Source organism: Engraulis encrasicolus, chromosome 18, assembly GCF_034702125.1.
Source record: "Engraulis encrasicolus isolate BLACKSEA-1 chromosome 18, IST_EnEncr_1.0, whole genome shotgun sequence".
NCBI classification, from domain to species: domain Eukaryota; kingdom Metazoa; phylum Chordata; class Actinopteri; order Clupeiformes; family Engraulidae; genus Engraulis; species Engraulis encrasicolus.
Genome location: NC_085874.1, coordinates 14,421,984 through 14,449,483, shown reverse-complemented (window position 1 = coordinate 14,449,483; position 27,500 = coordinate 14,421,984). Strand labels below are relative to the sequence as shown.

At 45.1% G+C, this 27,500-nt stretch overlaps 1 protein-coding gene across 1 annotated transcript in view; it reads left to right on the top strand.

Moving 5' to 3' along the window:
* The window catches only part of LOC134469057 (mannosyl-oligosaccharide 1,2-alpha-mannosidase IA-like), a 180,805-nt gene that overhangs the window by 51,902 nt on the left and 101,403 nt on the right, over positions 1 to 27,500 (top strand). The window contains exon 3 of the mRNA XM_063223073.1: positions 12,201 to 12,316. Coding sequence (XP_063079143.1) covers positions 12,201 to 12,316 — 116 coding nt within the window. The remainder of the gene's footprint in view (positions 1 to 12,200; positions 12,317 to 27,500) is intronic.

Sequence of the window (27,500 nt, the reverse complement as noted above, 5' to 3'; positions counted from 1 at the left end):
CATCCCATTTGATCTGTCCACAGTGACGTGAGAATATATTTGAGCGTGGATAGGAGAGCTTGCTCTCTTTCCAGGCAAAGTCATTTATCTCGAAGTAATTCAGCACTGTCGAAACCTGAGATTGCTATCTGTTGACATTAACATGGACAAGCACACCTGCTCATTAGCATATCGGCTAGCTACCTCCGCTGTGCGCTGAGAGCCAGGGACATGGTGACTAAATTAGGAAACTTGTTGATCTCATCTCTTATTCTCCTATATCCCTTGACATAAAAAATGAGTTTCTTAAATGTTGACTCAAGTGTAATTGTTGGTCCTGAGAGAGGATTGAACTGAAGGCATTATGCACATCCTCAAGATAGGCATCTGCCGTATAAAGCCTGGCTTGGGAAAGCAGTTGCCAATTATCGGTTGTGTGAATTTGCCTTTAGTTCAGGTGTCTTTCATTGCGTTTGTTTTTAAATGACTCCAACATTGTGTGCATTGATGACTTTCAAGGATAAGCTCACCTGCACAAGGCCTGCATGATAAGCAAGACGATTAAAAAAACAGGGCCAGTGTTTCCCCTTAGACGCAAGTTGCATTGTGTGTTGCTGCGGTTGAAAAACATTGGGCCAGTGCAAGTAGTGTTATGGTGTACTCCTATTGATATGTGAAGCTATGTATCAATTTGTGGTACCTGGTTTTTATGCTGTGGTGCTGATCCCCATGTATACATAGGAAACACTGAGGGTTGGCATTGGAACATAACGCTGACTGGCTCTAGGGATGCACCGATACTGGTATCGGTGTCGACCCAGATACTTGCTCATTATACTCATTAGGGTTGTCCACGACCAAGGATTTTGTTGGTTGACCAATGGCCGTCATTTACTACGACTAATCGACTAATCATTGTATGTTGAGGGTAAAAGTATCAATATTGGGTACTCAGTATCGGCAAGTACCGACATTAATATACTTGTACTTGTATCGGTTCTCAAAAAAAGTGGTATCGTGCATCCCTAGCTGGCTCTATTCCTTTCCTTCCTTTGGACTATACAGTACGGTCACAGCAATAATCACCATACTAACCTCTTGCAAGTTTTTAGTTGTCGTCCCCTAAGGACTGCGGCGATGCGTAGTGGGGGTAGAGAGGAGAGGAGGGAAGTTATGAGAGAGCGATTACAGCCTTCATCAGCATAAAGGGGGTTAAAGAGATCACGGCTGTTCTTTTTCTCTGTAGTCAAGCAGGCAGGCGAGTAGGCAGGCAGGCACGGTTCTCTTGCGTTGTCCCAGGGGTTTATTTGTTCTTTCATTTTGTGCTACACTCGTCCACCCTTGATTTGGGCCTCTGGCCTTCTTGCTCTCCATGATTTTTTTTCCACTCTCATTTTTTTTCTTGTTCTCTTTCTCACTCCGCCTCTCTCTCTCTTTTTTCACACTCCCCTTTCCCTCTCCCTTTCTCTCTCACTCCACTCTTTCATCACTCCTTTTCTCGGATATTTTTTTTCTTCCCCTCTTGCTCTGTCCTTCTCTCTGAGTAGTCTTTTTTTTCTGTGCTATCTCCCTCCCTCTTCCTTACTCTTTTAATCCCCCCCATCCACCTCTCTGTCCCTCTCTCTCACTCTTTCTTGCAGTCTTTTTTTATCTCCACCTCACCCCACTCCCTTCTCTGTCTGATGTGGCTGACCCCCGTGTGTCCTTGGCCACTGACATACAGCTGGCCTCAGGGCTGGAAGGAGATGAGGCTCCCCCCTTCTTCGTGAGTTAGGACATGATGTCAGCAGAATGATGGGCAAAATCCAGCGTGAAGGACACTTGTGGCCCAAAACGCACGCACGCACATACGCACACAAGCACGCGCGCACACACACACAGTACACAGACTACACCCAAAGTACACACATGGACACAATTTCATTTAATTCATTTTATCATTTTATTCGTGACTAACCAATTTGGCAAGACATGCATTCAAATCTTTTGGTATTTGAAATAAAGATGTGACATTTTTTGTCTTGATTTCAGAAAAGAATGCAGAATAGAGCTGTGGAGACCAAAATTATCCAGAATTTGTTACCTGCTGGTATCCTTACAACTAGAAAAGCTTTCAAAGTTACTGCTTGTAGGTCCTTCTAGGGCAGTTTTTATCTCAGTTCAAGTGAACATATTTCTGGATGAAAATTGTTGAAGGCCACTGTGCCTTTCACTCAAATAAGGTGACTGCTCTGTGCCACCAAGCTGTTAACATTGCCAGTCACAGCTCACTGCCAAGTCACTGTGAAGGTTAAAGTGAGTATTGATGCCATTCCTCTGTCTACCAACTTCTGTTTTTGCTGATGGCTCCGAGCGTTGTGAGCCGAAACGGCCCGCCATCTGTCTCGGCTGGCCTTGCCTGGTCTGATGATGAGATGACTTGAAATGAGGGCCACTTCACCGAGGTAGCCTGCGCTGTGCCGCGCTGCGCTTTTCGGCCAGCCAGTAGCTTCAGGCGTGAACCTTTGCTGAGTGACAGCGCCTTCCTCCTGTCCCTCTGAGGCAGTGGCCTGGGATCGTCGTCTTATGTAGGGTCATCCTCACTCACTCTCATCTTGCCTGGCCTTCCTCCGGGAATGGATTAATCGATCATGGATGCCACCAGCAAGGACACCTGGACTTTATTGACTCCTCGACCCTGCTGCCGCTGCTGAGGTGGCTGGGTGCAATGACAAGCACAACGGCAGAGGAGGGGTCGGGCTACCAATAAACAATGAAAGGAAAATGATTCAGACGTGCACTTGTAAAAATCATTCTGCTGAGGAGTGGTTAAAGCAGTGGTTTCCAGAGTGGGGGCCAGGGAACCTTGGGGGCCGCTAGGGGGGCCACAACAAGTTGGAAGAAAGAGTATAACAAAACAAAATACATAATCGAAAAATGAATGTACACACAAATAAACAGAAACAAGCTAAACGTACCATTAGTTAAGAACTGCATTATAATAATCTGTTGCATCTCTGAATGTTACAGCTATTATCTTTATTTTATATGTCACAATAGGGCAGTGACACACAGACATTCTTTGGTCATAAAGGGGTGCACAGAAAATATTGGGCACGAACCATGTAATGGGGTTCTTGGCCTGAATCTAACGGTATATGGGAGGTTTTGTCAAGGTAAAGTTTGGGAACCCTGCGTAAAGAGACCTTTGCTCTATAGCAGGGATGGGCAACGTTTATGATGAGAAGGGCCACATTTTTTATTTCACCATCATCGGAGGGCCACAAGACCACGGATCTGACTGCAATTTGCAGAGTTGGATGTGCTGTGGGTTGCTTACTGACTGCCCATAATGTTTGAAAGGAATAGAATAATCTATACTCAATACTCTATTGGCCAACAGTATAAATACAACAGATTGATACAGTAGTGGTTTTTAAAAAAATATGGCAATTCTTTTTTAAAAATTAGGCCTACTGTTTTATCTACGGGCCGCATTGACTGAGGAGGCGGGCCGCATGTGGCCCCCGGGCCTCCAGTTGCCCATCCCTGCTCTATAGGCATCAGGCACATGTTTTCACACTGTTGGTATTTGTGCTAGCACTTTGATACATTGAAGGCAGGAAAGGCAGAATAATGTTGAAAGCATCAGGCTTGGAATGAATGCAACATCCATTCATCAATCAGACTGACTTAATCCTAAATGAAATTCCAAGGTTTCTTCTTTCGCTTAATGATTATCAGTGTTTGGGTGGATACCCATTGTCCCATACGTTATGATGTAGTAGACATGCTCATGCAAGTTCTGGCTCATGCAAGTTCAAGTTTATCTTGGATATTTGTGCAGAATGTAGTAGGCCAACAAAATCACAGACATGTCTATTAAGCCATGCCATGTCTTTGACTGTGTAATTGTTGCTGTGTTCTAGTCTGGCCTTAAGTGAGACTAATTAGTTGTATACTGGTGTGTCTGCCATTGTCGATCCCCATGGACAATGGAATGGATTGAGCCATCGATATTCCTCTAGTAGACGGGAGAACCCATCACACAGGTGCCAGGGGGGTTGGAGGACACACTTGACCACGCCTTGCTATGGGTCACCGCTCACCCCCTATTGTTCACGAGGGACTCTGGGTTTCATCAGTGCAATGATTTGTACTCTTAAGTGTTTATTTCACTGGAATCCTTGCCCAGCACCAACTTTGCAACTAACTTACATTGCAACTTTGTCTGTTGTTTGTCTTATGGGATGTCACCTTCAAGGCAGTACTAATGGATGATGTGACCATCTGCACACTTACGAAAATGATTTGCATTGAAAATGCAGGATTTCTGGAGGATGCATGTTCACCTTTTAGTAGACTTGAAGATTGCGTGAAAATACCTTTCATTACTAGTGTTTTCTCTTTTTGATGCTGGCGAAAGGAACTATTGTTGTAGGCTACTGCAGTTTGTGGTGGATAAGAAAAACCTCTTTCTGAGTTGGGCATGAAAATGGGTTTTTTTGTAGTCATTAATGAATGGGAGAGTCCGCAAGCCGGATGTGTTCTGTTCTGGTTTTTGCCATTTCCTCGAGTCTGGAGAAGTGCATGTTGTTTTTTTTGGCTTTTCGTAAGGCACCACGATGCCACAACAAGAAAGGTCAAGTGCCAGACTCTACAGCAAAGCAGGCCAATTTTACCGGGGGAGAGCACGGTGGACTCGAACCCCCTCTGAGAGCACAGGAAATGGAATCCCATTCATGTTTAGCCTCTGCTCTCTTCATCTCTGCCTACTTTCCTTCCAACCAACAAGTCCTCCGATAAAGATACGAGTTTGGGACAAACATGATTTCATTTCCCTCCGTTTCCACTGCAGTGCAAGAGAAAGCTCCAACCTTCTTCACATAAGGCAGTCATGGGTAAGCGGTTAGGGCATCAGACTGGTATCCCAAAGGTTGCCGGTTCGACTCCCGACCCGCCAGGTCGGTCGGGGGAGTAATTAACCAGTGCTCTCCCCCATCCTCCTCCATGACTGAGGTACTCTGAGAATGGTACCATCCCACCGCACTGCTCCCTTTGGGGCACCATTGGGGGCTGCCCCCTTGCACGGATGAGGCATAAATGCAATTTTGTTGTGTGCAGTGTGCAGTGAACACTTGTGTGCTGTGGAGTGCTGTGTCACAATGACAAAGGGAGTTGGAGTTTCCCAATTGGGCTTTCATTGTCCACACAGACAGCGCTTCAGTGAGATCATTGGTGACAGAAGTTCCTGTCCACAGCATTGTTAGTGACCCGACTGATATCCAAAGGGTGAAGGGTTTCGCTGAAAAACGGGTTCTTTGTAGTGCTGGGCCCAGACTATTACCTTCCTTGACAGTCGACTTCCCCCCTGGTCAGGAGTAAAGCAGACAATGAGGGAGATGGATGACATACGGTATCATTTACGCCTGCAGGGCAGGGGAGGCGTGGAGGAAAGGTTGGCGTTGACTGGCACATCAATCAGAGGGTAGTACTTAAGTTCTGGTGCTCCTCATACCCTACCGCTGTTTGCTCTGCAATGCCACTCCCGTGTGTGTTGTGTTGTGTTGTGTTGTGTTGTGTTGTGTTGTGTTGTGTTGTGTTGTGTTGTGTTGTGTTGTGTTGTGTTGTGTTGTGGAATGTGTTGTGTTCATACATTACATGTTACAGTCCATTTTTTTCAGTTGAGGTCTGTTTAATCTGTAGTTATCTAGCGTACTACAAAAAAGAACAGACTTACTGTAGAGAAGAAAGAAAGTCCCCCGCTCAGTAACTCACTAGCCTGTTGCTATTACCCACCCACAGGTATCGTCAAAAGCTATGACCGCTGTTGAGTCTTTCGTGCCCGTGTTAGGTAGGTCATGTGGAAATAGACGGCACACTAACCACACCACATGGGGGCGCCATCTAACTTTTGGGGCTCTGGGCCTTCAAGGGTCAGGGGTCAGAGAGTCACTTGGAGAGACACTGGGGAATAGGTGTAACACCCGCATGCTGAGCCTTTGTGGCTGGCATTGGAGCTAGCCTGCTCGGAAGCAGAGTAGAGACTGGTGGTGTGCCCCTGGACAACTAGGACTTTTGTCCATACATTGGACCCAAAATATTTCATGCATCTGTCTGGGGTTTTTCCCCCACCCCCTGTGAACGTCGGAGGAGAACCAGTCGGAGATAGGCCCTGCAGATTGGGCAGGCCGTCTCCATGGAAGACTTGCGTTAGCGTTGGTCCAGGGTTTCTCAGAAGGTACACCTGGCTGACCCCCGTACCACTTTCATGCATACAGTATTATCATACATGCCTACTGTCACATCAAATTGCAAACATTGTAGTATTAGGGTTTAAAGTGGGACACAGCTTTGAATGTCCTAGCAATTGACTAAGGTGGAATCCTGAAGATGGTTTCTGCTCTTAACAGGGTCTTTAAAGCTAACAGTTATTTTTCTAATGGTGGTGTAGGCCAGATCAACTACTCTACCTCTCTACTCTTCATTGTGTCAAGATGGCGGGGTGCTTAACAACACACAGTGGTGAACCTTAACAAAGGCCATGAGAATAAATCTCAAACTGCATAGTACACAAAAACACACACACACACACACACACACACACACACACACACACACACACACACACACACACACACACACACACACACACACACACACACACACACACACACACACACACACACACACACACGTACGCACACACACAGTGCAGTGGCCGTCTTGTTGTTATGCAGGGTGATGAGAGCCAATGTCATGTCAAGCCACAAAGCCCGTCATGAAATGCTAGGCTATATATAGAAAGTGACCTCAGACTGGATAACTGCCTGTTTGGGTCAGCGTGACAGGAGTCTGGGGTATTTGATCCAGTTTCCATCCGTTTTGCTTTCGTCAGAGGCCCCCGGGGGTAGTCGAGCAATGATTAAAATGTCCCATGACAGATGTCGATTAAGGCTTAAGAGTGCATTTTCTAATCATATCTCGGTGGCATCACAGGTCATCACGGAGGCTTACATAATGTCTGGAGCCTACCTACGCCACTGCACGACAATTTAATTTGCTGCGATGCTAACCTGACAAAGCTATTTGGCTGATGTTTACGCCGTGACATTGCCTTAGCATTGATTGGTGACTTTCTGTTTTGAGAGTCCGCTGTTCCGTTTATAAGTGGTGACATAAGGCATTGTTTGTGACATTGTGTCTAGGATTATTCTTTTGGGACTTCATAGATTGGGATTTTATAGATCAGCTGTTGGCTTACGTAGACATGTTCCTGGCAGGTACAGGGTTCACTTCACATCATTTTATAGTCCACGTGGTTCCTTTAAATTTTAAACCTGGTGGGAGCAGGTGAGGTGTGTCTTTTACCCTGCATGTTCAAACATTTTTTTTTCATGCTTTTAACAAGTGCACAATGTTCTTCAGGGATATCTTTGGTTAGGGTGAGAGGGATATGTAGAGGAGTTCTGTACTTTATGTGCCAGTACAGCCCTGAGAGGGAAAAAAAAAACACTTAATTCAGGGTTGCCATTTGAATATGTAAATACTCTCATTAAAACCAATCACTTTTTAATATCCATTCTGCTACTAAGGTGGCTGGTCCTCTCTCTAGCTTCGCACTCCTTTTTGCATTTTTGCACAGGAAACAGAGAGCCTTATGTTTGTTCCACAAAGTTATTGCCTTCAGCTTTCTTTCATTGCTCGTTTAAATGAGAATCCTGTTGACAAGGCAATGGATGCCGGCAGCTCCATGAGTAGCAATGGCATATGTCTGGTAATCGATGACTGCATCAAGGACGAAAGCCAAACCACCACTCACAATGACTCAGAACCGGGGAAGGAAAAGGGCTAGCAGTGCAAGTAAATCTCTCTCTCTCTCTCTCTCTCTCTCTCTCTCTCTCTCTCTCTCTCTCTCTCTCTCTCTCTCTCTCTCTCTCTCTCTCTCTCTCTCTCTCTCTCTCTCTCTCTCTCTCTCTCTCTCTCTCAATGATTGTCTGTATTGCACAGCAAAAGTCATTTCAGTTCAGTGTTATGGGCATACAGAATATTATACACACACACACGCACACACACACAGACTGTTCATGCAGGCAAATCACAACAAAACCCAGCGCCGCTGATGTGCGTGCGGTACCATGGCACAGTAGGTCTGGTCAGGTTAATCTGGTCTGTATTGTTGGGGCACAGCTCTGAAGGTCAAGGCCCAGCCATGGTGGCCGCAATACTAAGCAGCCAGGCTCTGGCCACTCTAGAAATGACTAGTGATTTGTCATCGTCATGCACCACAGGTGGCACGGCAGCGATGGTCAGGGCCGCCGACAGGGGGTGGGGGGGGGGGGCAAAGGGGTATTTTGTCCCGGGCCCAGGGAGATAGGGGGCCCAGAATTGGGTCCCCAGAATTGGGTCCCCATTACATTGTATGTATTGAATAGGGGGCCCTTTCAGATTACTTTCTCCCGGGCCCAGCAAAAGCTGTCAGCGGCCCTGGCAGTGGTGGTGGTAATGCTGCTGCTGAACAACAGCCAATAGGACGGACGCCATGAGGATATCCCATGATGCACTACAAATCTAGCCTGCAGGTCCAGGGGAGAGAGGAGAAGGGGGGTGGGGGTGGGGTGCTGGAGGGAATGCTGGTGCCGATATACTAGAAAGATGGCTTGAAATGGAAGGTGCATTGACACAGTGCATGTCACAGATGTAATGCCTGCCTTCCTGTCTTTTTGTTTTCTGTCTGTCCTATTGCTTTTTCTGAAACTCTGTCGAAGCACTGTATCTACCCCTCTCTCGCTCCTTTTTTGTCACTTTCCTTTTTCTGGCTCTCTCACACTCTCGACATTATTTCGTGATTGACGGCAGGATTATGCAGAGGTTAAGTGAATGAGGAACGGTTGCTGGGATCGAGGGCTGATTTGGCTTCACTTTAGTGGATGCTGTGAGGGTTTTTGTTTGTTGGAGTGCTTTAAGAGTATGTCGTGGGGTTTTATTAAGTGGAAACTGAAAGCTGACCTCCCTCAGTCATCTTTAATGTATTCAATTCATTTATTAACAGAACAGCTATCTTGTGATCATTTTGCCATTTTCCTCTGAGTGGTTCAGCTGTGACTGAAACCTGAGCTGAACATCTGCTGCAGAGAGAAAGCATATGCATGGGTGTTAGTATAGCTATTTCTATTTTGCTTCTTAAGTACTTGGCAATTTGTGGAGTGTCTAGGCGTGCAGCAGAAGCGGAGACCTCCTGCTGTTAGTAAATCAGTGCTGAAAAGTACTCCCATTTCCTTCTTCTTCTTCTTTTTCTCTGTTTTCTCTGTTTGCTCCAATTTACCATTTCACCTTTTCCCCCTTTTCTCAGCTATGGTTCTATAGATAACAAAGGTGGTTTCTCTAGCTATTGAATGAAAGGGTTTACGTCAAAGTCCCTTCTTTCGTCCTTTATGAGTGATAAGTAAATGCATTTCTTTGATCTCCTCTCTCCCCCCAGTGCCTCCTATTTACTCCTTCCCCTTCCGTTTTTGGTTGCTGTATCCATTGAAGAACCCTTCTGTTTACTTCACTGTTGCTCTGTCTGTGCTCCACTCATATTCTTACACACACACACACACACACACACACACACACACACACACACACACACACACACACACACACACACACACACACACACACACACACACACACACACACACACACACACACACACACACACACACACACACACAACCACTAGGGGTAGGGAATTGGCAAGGTGTTCACGTATCGATGTGCATCACGATACTCACGCCACGATGAAATACTATCATGATGCATTGCAATACGTATAGCGATGTACTGCGATATTTACTTCAGTAAAAAGCAGCTCACTTGTCAGCTCACTTGTCTTGCATTTATTGTGAAAGATATCTGGGACATGGCTTCCATTAAAACAGAAATATTACCTGGGCCTACTTTCTACTGAAAAAAACGAACCAGTGGCAAATTCACAAAACTGATGGTGAGTGGGATAAATCTGTCGGCTCTGGGATCTGCCGTCAGATACCACTGTGGATTTTTTACAAAATGCAACTCAACCTCCTAAACTAAAGTGATGGATTTAGAAGTTTGCATGTGTGAGCCAGAAATAATAAATTCCTAAAGATACCATTTACCGTCAGAGAGTTATAAGCTATATTTTATTGTGTCGAGATTCGCTACATGGCGCGCACACACACACACACACACACACACACACACACACACACACACACACACACACACACACACACACACACACACACACACACACACACACACACTCCCCTACCCCCTGCGCCCTGGCTCATGTCTGTTTTCTTCAGTGGGCCTGCAGTGGCCGGGCATAAACAACAGCGGGCTCATGTTCTGCCTGCAGCATGTTCTGAGTGGAGCTGAAAGGGCCCCAGCAGGTCCTTCATGGGGAAGGCTCTGGCCTTAACAACAACACAACACAACACCACCACCTGGATGAATGGGCTCGCAGCGAAGGAGGGAGGGAGGGAGAGAGGGAGAAAAATAGAGGGAGAAAGAGAAAAGAAGGGAGAGAAAGAGAGGGTGGGTGAGAGAGAAGGGGAGATGGGGGGGGGGGTTTGAAGGAGCGTGTGTGTGTGTGAGAGAGAGAGAGAGAGAAAGAGAGATGGGCACAGAGATTGAGAGAGGGATAGAGAAAAACAGATGAGTGGAGAGAGGAAGTCTGGCCTGTGGTGCATGCATGTTTTTTTCCACCAAATACATTTGGGCTTTATTTCTGCAATGCTCTCTCTTGTGTGCCCCGTGGACCAGGCTGTTTTGATTGTGATCTGATGGAATAAATTGAGACAGAAAGTGCGTGCGCGTGTGCATGTGCGTGCGTGCCTTCGTGCGTACGTGCATGCGTGCGTGCGTGTGTGTGTCTGTGTGTGTGTTGCTTTGTGTACATGAGCATCTGTGTGTGCCTTCATGCCTATCTGATGAGCATAATATGGGAGAGAGCAGCGGCAGCATGCGTATCCAATCTGAACCTGGACGACTTCATTTAGCCCACAGAGTCTTGACGTCTCTCCGCTTAAGGCTCTCTAATGTCTGGAAATGTATGAAGAGCACATTAAGTATGTAAGATGCAATGTATTGTCAGCGCCAGTACCTTGTATGTTTATGGTTAAAACCTCATGGTTCACTGTCCTTTACTCAGCCTTTTAAGCACACCAATGTTAGGCAATACAGATGGAAAGAGACATGCCAATTAGATATTGTGAGGAGTTTCTACTTGGCCTATTTATAGGCAATCTCATTTAACAAATGAAGCCATCTTGACATCCGTGAAATGGATATGGGACGTGTCTGTAAGGCAGGGGAGGATGTAATTAAAAATCAAGGATCTTATTCGTTATACATTCTTACAATGTGAATGCGTGTTGGCATTGTGTTCAAAGGCCCCTGGATAGCTAGAGGATGCATGTAATCAGTAGATTAATATATGTGAATAATCTTGATCTTATTGGTTCTGATTTAGTTCTGTTGTTGCTGTGGTACCTTTCAAGGCTTGGGGAAGTGTCTGAGCACATTGCCTGTTAAAGGCTTATGACGAGATGGAGAAAGTTACATTCGGTCACTGACCTCTTCTCGCTTTCAGCGGATATTACTGCACCGGACCAGGAATTATTGCTCTCTCTCTTTTTCTTTTTTTTTCCTTGGGTTGATGTCGGTTGAGTTGACCTGGCAACAACACCAACCAGCAATGTTGGAACATGTGCCTTTAAAGGAACAGTCCACCCTTTTTCAATTTTCACATATTTGCAGTGTTTCCAAGTTTTACACATGAATGTGTATATAATTTTCTTTAGTATTTTCCTTTCCTATAGTACTTAGATTGACATTATTAGCATAGCTTAGCATAATCACTGTACAGAAATTGTACCATTAGCATTACCATTGTACCATTAGCAGCTACAGGTGTTTGGTTATTGAATTAAATAACCATTTCGCACTCTGGTGAATTTTACATTCATTTTAAAGTGCTTTGTAAGTACATTTGATGATGTTTCCATTGGTATCATAGAGTTACATTGCTATGACAAATATGGTCATACCGCCAAACTATGCATTGCAAACACACCAACTCTTTAGCCTTTCAGGCTGAATGTCACTGCTTACACTTCTACTTCTAACTCGAAATGTTATCTAACTGCTGTTAAGAATGTTGATGTATCTAAAATGAATCATTGTGTTTTGTTTTTTTCTTCTTCTCTCAGGTGGTCTAAAGGGGGCAACTATTGTGGATGCTCTGGACACACTTTACATCATGGAGATGTATGACGAATTTGAAGCTGCTTCTGAATGGGTGGTGAAAAACCTGGACTTTAACCAAGTAAGAACATGATAATTGTTTTCTTGCTATGAATGTAACATGCTGGACAAGAATCTAATCATTCTTACCTTAGAAAGATGTTTGATCTATCACACAGGTGCACATTTCAATGGCCAATCTCTACTTGGTCTATTCTTGGTCTATTTTGTGTGTTTTCTGTGCCTTTGTGTCGGTGACGACTACAATCGCAGAGGATTCCCTCAAGTGTTTTATTTGACGTAACTTCCCATTTTGGCATATCCTGCAGCAATTGTGCCCGTGTTCCTACAGTAGTCATTATGTCCTATTTATCTGTTATCCAGCCCAGGAGTGTCAGTCATGGTCCGCCATTTAGAATTTCCAGAAATAGACATTTTTTGCTAACAAACCTACTGTGCTTTGGTCATACTAGTAAATACTAGCTTATTACTTTGTAAATATTCATGAAAAGATCAGATTTGGCAATAGGCAGCGCAATTTCAATGAGAAGCATAGTTGCAATACCTGATCTGGCCACAATCTTACACAGTGCACCTTTAAATTGGCGCACTAGGTATTAGGCATCGATGAGGTGAGCTACTTTTTGGGCTTTTGTGTAGAAATGGATTTCATATGAGGGTGCGTGGATGGTGGCAAGGGCAGGCCACACAAACAATGTATCTTGCGCCAGATGAGAGCGCTCAGTTGTTGTATTCAGACTGTATAACTTACTGTTATACAGTTATAGGCGAGTACATTTAGGGTTTAACCCCCCAAAAATTGATTTTTTTAATGGATTCTATAATTATTTGACCTGCTAAATGACATACTAAAAATCTTGTAAAATCTGACTTTGGGAAATGAGTTTTTTCAACATGGCTGCCATAGGCTTATTATATGGGTCAAGAGACACTCCAGGTGAATAGGCCAAAATATTTAGCTTGCCGATATCACCATGAAACTTAATCCGGTGATTACTCACATATTTGTGAGAAAAAAAATGTATTGCAAGTTTTCTGAAATGTTATGTTTTAATATGGTAATTGGACTATATGTAATTAAATATGCATTAAATTTAAAAATGCAAAACCTCAAAATCTGAAAAAGCCAAGCTCAAAATTACTCTTTTATTTTGTTTCTAGCAAGCCAGAAGATATCTTCAGAAGAGATTATGGACATATCTTTTTGTTTTGTAGTAAATCTAAAAATCTTTGTGCAGACACACCAGCTAGCATTTTTTTTTCAAAAGGTGATTATTTAACATCTGTCTTAGATAAATAATTGAGTTTTATGTGTCTCAAGTTTTTCCAGACATTCTTTGAGTCTGGTGGTATCATTCTTAGCATGTATCAAGGGCAAGGTCAGCTGTCCTCAAATCATAGCCTCTCCACAGAGGTGTCCTAAGGGCTGGTGCTGGGACTCCTATTTGCCATGTACACCACATCACTGGGTCATGTTATCTGTTCTCACAGCTTCTCATACTACTGTTACACCAATGAAGCACAGTTACTTTGTGCCAGATGACTCCACGGTCACACACATTTCCGCTTGCCTCTCTGAACTATCCACAAGTATGAAGGAATGCAACCTTCAGTTGAGCCTCGCCCAAATGCACTGCTGGTGATCCCAGCCAAAGATTTAGGTTGCCATGATTTCGAGCTCAATATGGATTCTGCTACTGTTGCCTCAAATAAGGCCACAAGAAATCTAGGTGTCATTGATGATGACCATCTATCATTCTCTGACCACATAGCCTCAGTTTCCCAGTCATGTCCTCTTTTTCATGCCCTAATTGAATACAAGGCCCTGACCCTTGCCTATGAAGTTACAACAGGCCCTACTCTGGCTTACCCGAAAGCTATGCTAAAGCCCTATGTCCTTTCAGGACATTGTCTGTCTCCAGTACCAACCGTTTCACCTTGCCCTCTACTTATACATGTAGTGGCTCCTGTCTATTCAGTTCAGCTGCTGAAAGACCCAAAATACCTAGTGACACCATGATTCATCACTGATGATGTGCCCTGACAAACAGCACATGGATATTATCATAGCAGTAGTGTCTTTATCCACCCAAACAGCACTCCAAACAAACAGATCCTGAAAATATGTTAGTTCATGCCAATGTAATTATCATGTAGTAACCTTTATTTTAAAAAACTTTGATCTTGAAAATGACACCTTTCCTGAAGTCAGATTTTCCTAGATTTTTAGTATGTTATTAAGGACACTTAGAGGTAACAAATTCAGTTGAAAAACCTTTTGTATCAATTTTTTTGGGGTTAGGTCTTTTTTTTGCATAGATGTACTCGCCTATTAGTTACAGTTAGTTAGTTATACAGCTCCTTCAACTGCCTGTGTATAAAGTAGGTTTTCAGTTCAGAGTGTATTTTAAAGTTAACTGGCTTTGCTTTTCCAATGAATTTGGTTGAGAATTTGATGCCATGGCATTTTGTGCTGAACAGAAACATTTTAGCATTTTAATGCATTAAGCAAAATCTCATTCATATGTACACAGGATTAAACATGCGCACGCGCACACGCACACACACGCACACACACACACACACACACACACACACACACACACACAGACACACACACACAGACACACACACACACACACACACACACACACACACACACTGGACTTCATTCACTCTACGATTATTATTCAAGTACCATTTAAGATTTTTTATTTAGTTCGCCTTTTTGACTAGGGCATATGGGGCGTTTTCGTCACACATAGCTGGATTCATCCACGCTCAGAATGTGCTCCACTCCAGTAAGCTCAGTATTATTAAATAGTCCTGCATCTGTATGCATCTGGACATCTCTCCACGCTGCAAAAATGAAACCCTAGCAAGCTAGTTTTTCTAGTTTCAAGTAAAAAGCATCTAGTCGATCTTAATTTAAGTAAAAACCACATGAAGTCACCTTTGCTATTAATAAAAGCCAGTTGCGGCAGTCTACACTGATTCACTCCCTGGGCGAGATCCTGTACAGATTTTTTCTTCACCTTTAGCTGTTCAGTACGTGCCTTTTATGCCATTTCAAGCTATTCAATACACGTCTACAACTTGAATGGCAAAACATAACTGGAAAGCATTTTGGTGAATGGTCTCGTTTTGTTTTCACACATAGCTGGTTGTGTGTCCTGTCCTCCAAGCACTTACACTGTTCTACAGTAACCTCAAGTCCATTACTGCAAATAGCCCTTCATCAGTATTCATTGAGCATCTTTCCTCCAGAGATGTCTACGTAATCCACATGGTGTGTGGAGATGTGTCCACCCCTGCTCCTCTGGGAGAGATGGTTCCAGTCAGAGATTCTTTAAGTATATAGAGATATGCCAATGTAATAGGTTTCTATGGGCACCTAAAGTGACCAGGTTCCGGTCTGCCTAAAGGGGCCGTGTCATAATGCTCCTAGAATGAATAGAACAGTCCTTAGGTCTGCCTAGGTCTGCCTAAAGGGGGATTTTCCCCCCTTCCCCCTTGCAATAATAGAACCCGGAAACAATGGGCCAATGGAACCTCTCTCTCTCTACTCTCTCTGGTTCCAGTAGTCTCCTTCTAGGTACAGCAGCAGCAGGAGCAGCTGTTCACTGCTTCCCTCTCTGGCCTGCAGGAGTCTGCCCTCATCTGCTCTAATGGGCCTCTGTGGCCACCGTCCACCCTCCCACCCACATTTTCACTTCGGCCAGACACACACACACACACACACAAAGCATTTGTTTGTTATGCGCTTTAGCCAGGGTAGGATTTCCGTTATAGGTGTAATCTTTTTCTTCAAAACTTTCTTTAAACGAGCAAAAAAGTTCTGTGGCGTGACGTCCTGTCTCTGTACTTGGATTTCTCTCTCTCTCTCTCTCTCTCTCTCTCTCTCTCTCTCTCTCTCTCTCTCTCTCTCTCTCTCTCTCTCTCTCTCTCTCTCTCTCTCTCTCTCTCTCTCTCTCTCTCTCTCTCCTTTTTGCCCTTCTCTATTTTTCAACTCACTAACACACTGATTGAAACGCGTAGCCCTAGGTATTTGTTAAGCTACATGCACAGACACAAAGCAGGGGACATTAACAGAAGGGGGTGATGAAAGTAGGTAGTCTTGGGAAACGGAATGTGTTATTCTGGAGGACACTGCAAGGGGACGATAAGGCTGTGCTGTCCATCACATTGCAAGGTTGGTGTAACCGAACACAATGTCTAGGCGTTTGAATATTTTGCAACTATAAGCCTCCTCTCGCCCCGCTGTTCACTCAGCTTTGGAATTTGGTTTGGAGTGGAACGCATTCATGTAGTCTTAAAAAGGAACTTGTGGCAAAGAAAAGTGAACATCTGTCTCTTGCTAGTGTCTAGTAGTATGGTGAACACCCCATTGTGAATACAAAAGTAAACGCGACACACCATGTTTTAAAATTCACATTACACAAGGATTTGTTCGTCTTGTCTCAGGTGCTTTAAATAAATATTACCAGCTCAAGAGTAACAGCTCAGCCTCATTCCAAAGTGAAGTGCCGGTGGCTTGTTGAAACTAGGCATGGTGGAATACACCGAAAAGAACATGAAGCGGAGTGGAAGTACTTATCCCATGAAGAATAGACTTGCTCCATAAATGAACCTCATCCTTTCATTCCATTCTTCTCATACTTTAATTCCATCTCTCTCTCTCTCTCTCTCTCTCTCTCTCTCTCTCTCTCTCTCTCTCTCTCTCTCTCTCTCTCTCTCTCTCTCTCTCTCGTCTCGTTACCTTTGTCCTTTTCATGCCGCAGAGCTCTTGTGTCACGTTAAGGTCAGCCCTCAGCCTCTCTGAAGGGCAGGCCCAGCTAAAGAAACTGTACATTTATTCTCTGGAAGGAACCTTTTCACTCTTTCAGTCATCGAGTTATTTATGTCACCACTGAGAGCAGGGGAGGGCGAAAAGGACATGAGAAGTGAGGCGGAAAAGGCGCAGACAGAGAGAGGACGCTGAAGAAGATGAAATTAGGTTCAAAGACGACAGAGGCAGGGAAAAGATATGCGGAGGAAGAATACAGAAAAAGAAAAGACAATTACTTGCACTGCTCCCTGAGATGGCAAATTGCAGACGATCATGTTTTTCCCATTCTCTGAGGTTAACGTGTGTTAAAGTGAAGCCGAGTGGGAAAGTGGCTGGTGATGAAGAGGCTCCACAGGAGGTCTGTTAATGGGGGGCATGGGGGATGGGTTGGTTGAAGAGGATGACATGGGGTAGAATGGATATGGAAGACCGTCGCAACACCAACACCATCATCAACACCTCCTCGTCTTCGACCATCTCCTGCTCCTCCACCTCCTCCATCACCACCACCTCCTTCTCCTTCTCTACCACCATCACCTCCACCAAAACCTCATCCTTCTCCTTCTCATCATTACCTTCTCCACCACCTTATCTTCCATGTCCTCCATCTCCTCCTCCTCCTCCATCACCACCTCCTCCTCCTCCATCACCACCTCCATCATGGCCTCCTACTCCACCGTCACCATCCCATTTTCCTCCTACACCACCTCGTCCTCCTCCATCACCTCCTCCTGCACATTCTCCTCCACCTCCTATTTAATGTCACCATCATCACCTCCTCCACCTTCTCCAAACCCACCTCCTCCTCTATCGCCACCTCCACAATCGCCATCACCTCCTATTCCACTGTCAGCCTCACTTTCACCACCTTCCTCACCATCGCCTTAATGTCACCTCCTCCTTCTCTCCCACCACCACCACCACATCATCTCCAACTCCACCATCAGCACCTTCCTCCTCCATCACCTCCTCCTTTCCCACCACCATCACCTACTTCTCTATCTTTTCAACCACCTCCTCCTCCATCAACACCTGTACCTCATCCACCTCCTTGTCCACCATACCACCTGCTCCGCCACCACCTGCTCCTCCTCCTCCCTCACCACAGCCACATCACCACCACCCCCTTCCCTCCACCTCCAGCTCAGTCTATTCTTCCTACCTCATCTCCTCTTCCTATTCCTCCTCCATCACCACCTGTTTGATGTTTTTTGTTTGCCAACCACCCGTCTGCTCTCCTCCATCACCCCTCCGTCCTCCCCGTCTAGTCTCATGATCTCCTCCCTCCTGCCTGGCATCCCTCCTCCCTGCGCCCATTTTTTCTTCCACACACACAATTTTAATGATCGGGGAAAAAAAAATACAAACAAAAAATAATCCACACACACATGCGTGCAGCTACCACTGACAGTATTATTAACAAACTTTTAATTGAAAGGCTTGTGCCTCATTGCCCTCCAGCGATCCCAAGAATGAAAGCGTCGGCAGGGAGCCCCCCCCCACCCCACCCCCCAAACACCTCCTATGCAACTGGCCATTAATATTCATAGCTGGCAGCCAGACTCGGCAACACTGAGCTACGCCACTCTCCACTCCCCTGATAAACACGGCCCCCTGCCTATCGCTAGGGTAGGGTAGCGCCCGCATGGGATTGTCAGACCTGTGTGTGTGTGTGTGTGTGTGTGTGTGTGTGTGTGTGTGTGTGTTTCTGTGTGTGTGTGTGTGTTTCTGTGTGTGTGTGTGTGTGTGTGTGTGTGTGTGTGTGTGTGTGTGTGTGTGTGTGTGTGTGTGTGTGTGTGTGTGTGTGTGTGTGTGTGTGTGTGTGTGTGTGTGTGTTTCTGTGTGTGTGTGTGTGTGTGTGTTTCTGTGTGTGTGTGTGTGTGTGCGTGCGTGCATGTTTGAATGACCCCCACAGCGGGTGGAAACCTTAGCTGTACAGGTACCATGGGGTTCTCCCAGTGGGGGGTTGCCAGGTTTGGAGAATGGTAAGCGGGCGTCCCACCAAGCAGAGAGACAGAGACAGAGAGAGACAAATAGACAGACGGAGAGAGAGAGAGAGAGAGAGAGAGAGAGAGAGAGACAGAGAGAGAGAGAGATGGACAGAGAGAGAGAGAGATGGACAGAGAGAGAGAGAGAGAGAGAGAGAGAGAGAGATGGACAGAGAGACTGAGAGAGCAAAGGTAATAAGGGCACCCACCTTTCCCTCTCTACCACCTACTGTATGTATTGAATTACAATCATTCTGACTGAATCAGTCTACTAGCTATTGCTGTCCACGTTTAGGCCTTAGCCACACATACTGAGCAGTTTTATTTTGTATTCATTACACTTCAGGAGTGCACGTCATGATGATCAGTTGAAACGAGCCGTAAAATTCAAGTTGTTTTTCTTTTCTATCTTGAAGATCTGATCACAGCAGGCAAAGCCCCACAGCACAGCTTGTATCATGTATCATAGAACAGCATGATCCATGGTCTGCTCATGTTTAAGCATACATAATATTTTCATGTGTGTTGGTTGGATGGCTTTTAGGAGTGTCTGGCACGTTGGTAGTCGAAAGAAGTTGTTGGTGGATTTTAAATCTCCGCCTTATCTTGGTGTATTGTGTAGGCTACAGATTACCAATATCCAAAGTCGGCTCGCTCATTCTGTGAGTTGGGCAGGGTGTTTTCATGTATCAGTGTTTAGCACAGTATCTTTCTATAACAACATTACTGACAAATTAAGAAGATATGGACTGAAACATGGCTCCATCCATTTCTATATCTAATATGTTGGCACTGATCTGTAGCATTTGTCCAAAAAGAGTGGTTGATTACGTCCAAGGCTCATCATTGCTATTAACATGAACTCATCATGAACATCACGATCTTGCTTTGCAACCAAGTAGTTGCAGTGCACAGCTCATAATTGCCGTTCTGTCAGGACCATTACAGTGAAGAAACGCAAGACAAGAAATTTAAATTGCAATGACTTTATTGAATAGTTATGAATTTGGCGGTATGGCTCTGTTCAGAGGAGTCCCCTGGTTTCCATGAGCACCATGGAAAGGAGAGATTCAGGGGACAGCAGCAGCGTAGGGAATGCTCTCCCAATTTATGATTAGGAGATCAAACAATTCCACCCAAGAACAGAGCAGGCTACATGACAAGGAGTAACTTAGCCCATGCCATGTCATACACGACAAAGTGGAATTGGGGAGGTGGTAGGTTGTGAAGAAGCGAGCAGCCAGAGTTGGGGAAAAGACCGAGAACTTTTAAAAGGCGCCAAATTTGAAACGGACCATTGAGGAGGGAGGAGAGTTGATTAGCTAATCTAGAACACCCGAGACTAGGGCCCGACCGATATATCGGCCCCACCGATATATCGGGCCGATAATTAGCATTTTTAGAATATCGGTATCGGCCATACTTTCAATAAATTTCCACAGATAACTTTGTATAACTTTCACAACCAATTTTGCAGTCGTTTCGTTCTGAATGCATCTTCTATTCTGCTCTCTCCACTTTGAGTCTATGAGAGTTCATTATTATAACTAAATATATGTGTATAATAATAATAATAATAATTTATATTTCATTAAATTTTATTATGAACAATACTTCTATATATCGGTTGCACATATCGGTTATCGGCCTCCCATTTCCATAAATATCGGTATCGGTATCGGCCCTGAAAAAAGCATATCGGTCGGGCCCTACCCGAGACGGATAATAGGCAGCAGCTCTTGACTACTATGACCTGGCCAGAACTAACGCTAGGACACTTCATTTTCTGACTTCCACATGCTGACCCCCCTTGTCTGGATGTACTGTGAAACTAAAAACAAAAACTATGCAGCCAGAGAGAGTAAAGAGAGAGAGGCTCCATTGGCCCATTGTTTCCGGGTTCTATTATTGCAAGGGAAAGGGGGGTGAAATCCCCCTTTAGGCAGACCTAGGCAGACCTAAGGACTGTTCTATTCAATGCTAGGAGTATTATGGCACGCCCCTTTAGGCAGACCGGAACCTGGTCATGTTAGGTGCCCATAGCAACCTATTACATTGGCATATCTCTATATACTTAAAGAATCTCTGATGCTGCTCTCCACCGTGACACTGGGGGCCTCGGCTCTCCACCGTGACACTGGGGGCCTCGTCCCATTGGTTCAAGCAGTTGGGCGATCGGAGCATTTTTCACTCCGGTGGCCCCTTGTTTTCTCAACAGCCAAGATGGATGGGAGCGCAGTGAGGCAAAACAAGACAGGAATTCTTTATTTTTGTTGGCCGGCCATATCAGCGTAATATGCTGCTGCTGTGGCTTTTTGTGTGTGTGTGTCTGTGTGTGTCTGTGTGTGTGTTCGTGTTCAGAGGTAAAAAGTGTGTGCGTGTGCATGTGGAGTGTGTCTTTGTGTGTGAGAAAGGTAGGAGTGGAGTGTGTGTGTGTGTGTGTGTGTGTGTGTGTGTGTGTGTGTGTGTGTGTGTGTGTGTGTGTGTGTGTGTGTGTGTGTGTGTTCAGAGGTAAAATCTGTGTGTATGTTCATTGTTCGTGTTTGGAGTTAAGGTGTGTGTGTGTGTGTGTGTGTGTGTGTGTGTGTGTGTGTGTGTGTGTGTGTGTGTGTGTGTGTGTGTGTGTGGCAAGGTGATGGCTCAGGCCTCCTGCTGATGTAACAAAAGCTGGAGCGGTGTGTATTCTAGTGTGTGCCATTTACACCGGGCACCCTGCCAGCCTCCAGGCAATAATGGGTTGCAGACAGAGGTGGAGGAAGGAGAGAGAGATTGGAGAGAGAGAGAGAGAGAGAGAGAGAGAGATTGGAGAGAGAGAGAGAGAGAGATTGTGACGAGAGAGAGAGAGAGATTGTGACGAGAGAGAGAGAGAGAGGGGGAGAGAGAGAGGGAGAGGAAGAGAGACAGGGAGAGAGAAAGAGATGGAGAAAGAGGGAGAGAGAGAGATATGGAGAGAGAGGGAGAGAGAGAGGGAGAGAGAGAGAGAGAGAGAGAGAGAGAGAGAGAGAGAGAATGAATTATACAAATAAAAAATAGAGGAAGTGAACGGCAGACAGACAGATGGACTGAGAGAGAGAGAGAGAGAGAGAGAGAGAGAGAGAGAGAGAGAGAGAGAGAGAGAGAGAGAGAGAGAGAGAGAGAGACAGAGAGAGAGAGAGAGAGAGAGAGAGTCCCCACAGGTTTGCTGAGATGTTTCCTAGCCCATCTGCACGACTGTCCACATTGTCTTTTTACAAATAGTCTGTCACTACTGCCCCGAAGCAAGACGATATGGTAAAGCATTACACACATGCACACACTCTCATACACACTTACACTCAAGCACACACACAGATGGGAGGACACACACACACACACCAGGCTCTAGCACCTCAGGTAATACCAAGTAGACAGAAGGTCACAGCTGGCTGTAGTCTGAGGTACTGTAGAGCCCTGAGCAGCATAATAACCCTCCACATCTTGTATTTGCTTGTTTAAGTGGAAGTCAAAAGTTCAGTACGTACAGTATATTATTGGCCCATAGACAATAATCTTGTTTGACTTGTTAAGCTCTGGTTAGGATACTGTGGACATAGTGAGGGCAGAGGTGGGGGGTCTTAACGTTCCTTTGCTTTTGATCCGGAACATTCTCTGGTGCCCTAGTGGGGGCTGAAATAAAGCTTATGAAGCTTGTTAGGTTTCCACCATTGTCCCACAAGTTTAAAACTATTTTATTGTTTTAAATTGTCTCTGTTGAAACTGAATTGTCTCTCACAGAGAGCTGCAGATGGCACATAACACATACGTAGAGGGCAAACCAGTGGATTAAAATGGTCTCATACTCTGTCAGAAGTTCATACATTGTGGAAATGTATTTTACATTTTGGAAATGTTATTTTAAGGTTGAAGAAATCACAAGGTCGCTGCTATCGCTGTAAGATCCATTTATGCTTTTATGCAGGGGTAGCCATGGCCTAGTGGTTAGGTAAGTGTTTGTGATGTGTGTTTGGTTTGTCATTGAGGTGCTCTACTTTGGTACTTTGGCTTGGGTATAGTACATGCAAAGGTTCAGCTGTGGTGCGTGCGTGCGTGCGTGCGTGCGTTATGATGAGGTGGTATAGTTATGGGGGTGTAATCTGCGCCTCTCCAGGCCCTCCTCTGCTCCTGGCCGGTTAGTGCTGATTAGCTCTCCGCGTGAGCCTCTTAAATCAGCCAGCCGGCTCTGGGCAGCTGGGGAGCGAACGGTGAGCACCAGAGCACAGAGCACATGGCACCGGCCGTCACACCACATCGGCTCCTCGTCTCCCTCTCTTCCTATTCATCAGTCACCTTAGGGTGCATTTAACGTCCCTCGAAAATGAAAACTTTGCAAAATCAAGCTCTGTTCTTGTAGTACTGTTCCTTTGCACTACCATAACTTCATTGCAAATTTCTAGAAAATGTGAAGAGTATTAAATAGTCGCACATATATTATGTTAAAGAGTCGCACAATAGGCTTGAAATCTGAAATCTTGAATTGTATTGAATGGGCATGTTCTGCTTCCTATTCCTCCTCTCCCCTCTTCTCTGCTTTTCATTATAGCTGGAAATGTTGTGGACTTTTCCACACATTCTGCTCTTCTCTCTCTCTTTCTCTCTCTCTCTCTCTCTCTCTCTCTCTCTCTCTCTCTCTCTCTCTCTCTCTCTCTCTCTCTCTCTCTCTCTCTCTCTCTCTCTCTCTCTCTCTCTCTCTCTCTCTCTCTCTCTCTCTCTTAGTCTTGGTCTAACTCCCCACTCAGGGCCTCTTTACACATGTAGTGGCTCATGGTTTGGCACAGACTGCAACAGCTGTGTGTATGTTCTTGCATATATGTGTGTGCTCTGTGTGCGCTCGAGTGCGTGCCGCATGTGTGTGTGTGTGTGTGTGTGTGTGTGTGTGTGTGTGTGTGTGTGTGTGTGTGTGTGTGTGTGTGTCTCTGTGTGTGTGTGTCTCTGTGTGTGTGTGTGTGTGTGTGTGTCTCTGTGTGTGTGTGTCTGTGCGTGTGTGTGTCTGTGCGTGTGTGCGTGTGTGTGTGTGCGCACATGTACACGTGCCGCACACATTCAGGAGGTGTCTGGAAAAGCTGAGTAATCCATAGCTATATGTGGGCACTTCGCCTACAGAGTTTATTATAACTAGCCACAGGTAGATTTCACTCAAGTAAATTATGAGTATGCGCCGAAGTGTGTGGTTGTATTTGTGTGTACAATGTTGTATGTTTGGGCAGCTTGCGCGGCTGTACTGTATAATATATACAGTACATTGTTTGGGCAGCTTGCGCGGCTGTGCATTTGCATGTGCATGTCCATGTTGGTGTGTGTGTGGTGACGGCTCAGTTACTCTGCTCAAATATTGATGTCAATGACATTGGGTGTGACAGCTGTTTATGTCTCAAGTTCCTTGGCAAGAGGTTTGTGTGCGTGTGCGTGTGCGTGTGTGTGGGTGAGGCTGCTCTGTGTTACGCAATTCCAAGAATAAATCTAATATAAGAAAAACAGTCTTGATGGATTAGGGCACTTGCGGTTGTGATGACATGTAATGTAAACAAAAAAAGCCACAACTTATTTATCTCTGCCTAGTAGCCACCGAAATTGGTTTACCCAACTTCTCCACTGAGTCGGAAATGCTCTAGCGCATCAGCCTGGCCTTGGATCAAAGTTTGTCTGCCTCACTGAAAACTTACTTGTAGGCAAAGTTCAGCAGCTTAACCTTAACGTTTCCTTTTTTGAAGACAGCTGCGATCCTGAATGTACTGCCAGCCGTTGCAGACATTAAACGTGGGTTGTTTTTGGGTTTTTTTTTGTCACCTGAGGAGTCTAGAGTTAATTAGGTGTATTTGTTAAATGGTGCATTTATTATTTAAGGTCAAATCACTGTCAACATTGTGTGAACCCGCTAGGCGCTTCAGTGGGTGGGAAAGGTGGAGGGAAGTGGTTGAAAGCTGGAGTCAAAGTCTGACCAAGTAGTTGAAGATGAGGGGTTATACACCTTGGTTTGTAATCGGTGCAAGCAGCCATTTTGCTGCCTAAATGCCTAAGGAATGTATCGATGTCTAGCATATCACCATGCCCAATGCCCAGGCACATGCCTCTGAGAGTGCCAGGGTTAGGCATGTATAGCACACACACACACACACACACACACACACACACACACACACACACACACACACACACACACACACACACACACACAGACACACACACACGCACGCACGCACACAGTTTTTTTGTTTTGTTTTTTTAAACATCAACAGCATCCCTCTGTAAATCCAGAGAGAGAGAGTGATTGAGAGAGGCAGGCAGGCAGGCAGACAGACAGACAGACAGACAGACAGACAGACAGACAGGCAGGCAGGCAGGCAGGCAGGCAGGCAGGCAGGCAGGCAGGCAGGCAGGCAGGCAGACAGACAGACAGACAGACAGACAGACAGACAGACAGGCAGGCAGGCAGGCAGGCAGGCAGGCAGGCAGGCAGGCAGGCAGGCAGACCGACCAGCGGCCAAGTGTTCACTTTGATGACAGAGATGTGATGCTGGTGATATAGAGATAGAGAGAGAGAGTTCCAAAGTCAGCGATAATCACAAAAGGTTGGCATGTGAATAATAGTGAACTGTATATATGAAAATGAGGTTTCCCTTTAGTTTGGGAAGCAAAAGCAAAAGATAAGTCACTTCCCCTCATACCGTCATTGTGGAGAAAAGAACATGCTTGTAGCCCAAATGTGTCCATGGAGAACTTTATTAGGGTTTTTTTGGAATTTGATGTGATTAATTCAGCAGTTTGGCTCTTTGGGAGACGCACATTTTTAGTAATCCCCCCTCGGGGAGGTCCCTCAGGATCAGTAGCGAAGCAAAGACACTTTAGTCTTACCCTATGGAATTTTTTCGTTTTCCGGTTTCATTTTCCATTGTTATTTAAAAACCGATGATGCTAATGAAATTTCCCTATAAAGACTTCCTTTTCCACTTTGTTTCTTCCACATTTCTGATTCTGCTTCTGTTATAAATGGCCTGAATGGAAAGGAAATGCAGCAAGTATCGCTCACACTCAGCCGTAGTTTCCCCAATTAGCTTTTTTTTTTCATGCCTGGCAATGAAGTCTTTTCCCCTTTTTCAAAATAGAATGAAAATGGAAAACAAAGTTTAATTACATTGTGTGCAGGGCCTGGCCAAAGCCGTCAGCAGACCTGGCTGACAAAATGAGTGAGTGTGACAGTACGACGAGGTGAGTGAGTGAGTGAGTGAGTGAGTGAGTGAGTGAGTGAGTGAGTGAGTGAGTGAGTGAGTGAGTGAGTGAGTGAGTGAGTGAGTGAGTGAGTGAGTGAGTGAGTGAGTGAGTGAGTGAGTGAGTGAGTGAGAGAGTTAGTGGATGTGTGAGTGAGTGAGTGAGTGAGTGAGTGAGTGAGTGAGTGAGTGAGTGAGTGAGTGAGTGAGTGAGTGAGTGAGGTCATGTCCAATTAAATGCCTTGAGTCTAGGTCTAAAGTGGGGAGTGGAGGATATGACATGTTGAAACTAAGACCTCCACCTCATTTGAAGACATTACATACCAAAACTAAGACCTCCACCTCATTTGAAGACATTACATACCAAAACTAAGACCTCCACCTCATTTGAAGACATTACATACCAAAACTAAGACCTCCACCTCAGTCTTCCTACATCAGCTCGGCTTTAGCCAAAAGTTGAGTCACCGGGTCAGCAACTCTGGGAAGTGTCCATATTACAAACGTGCCTGGTGCCTCCCTTGGGTCCTTGTTTGCTGAACACAATTGCGTAGATTTCATGGGGATCTGCTGTATTTTATGGCAGGAAAGCCGTAATTCGTAAAATTGCATCAAGTTGTTTTGTTCTTCGAGGCACAGGACGTATGACGCAGAAAACATCTGCCATTCCTTGTAAAAGGCACAGCCTTCTAATTCTGAACTCTCTCTCTTTTTGGTCCGTTCTAGTTTTTGTCATCTGCAAGGTGTTCGCCCATTACATCATCCAAATCCAATTTCTGCTTTACCTATAGTACACAAAAAGTATGACATAAACTTATGTAACTCACCCTATGTAGAGTACTACAAAGGCTAGTGGATCAAAGGGCACTTAAAGGCCAATTGCAGTTCTGCAACAATTGACGGAAATTGTTGCATCGGACTTATCACAAACCAGGTTTTGCTTTATGGCTCTGAGGAATTTGCTGTCGTACAGAGGAAATAGCCGTTGTCATTTGGAACGGACCAAACAACACACGGCTCTAGGGGCAGGAGGGCGGTTTGACTCTTTGCTCAGTTTGGGTGTCTGTCTAATTTTTTCCCCCTCACATTTTCTATGAAAATATATTGTAAACTTTTTAACCACACCCCTCCTCACATGAATGAAAACTATGTAGCGTATGATGTTTTTTATTTGGGGTCTCCCATAAATATGTGTTCAAGTCAGTCGTG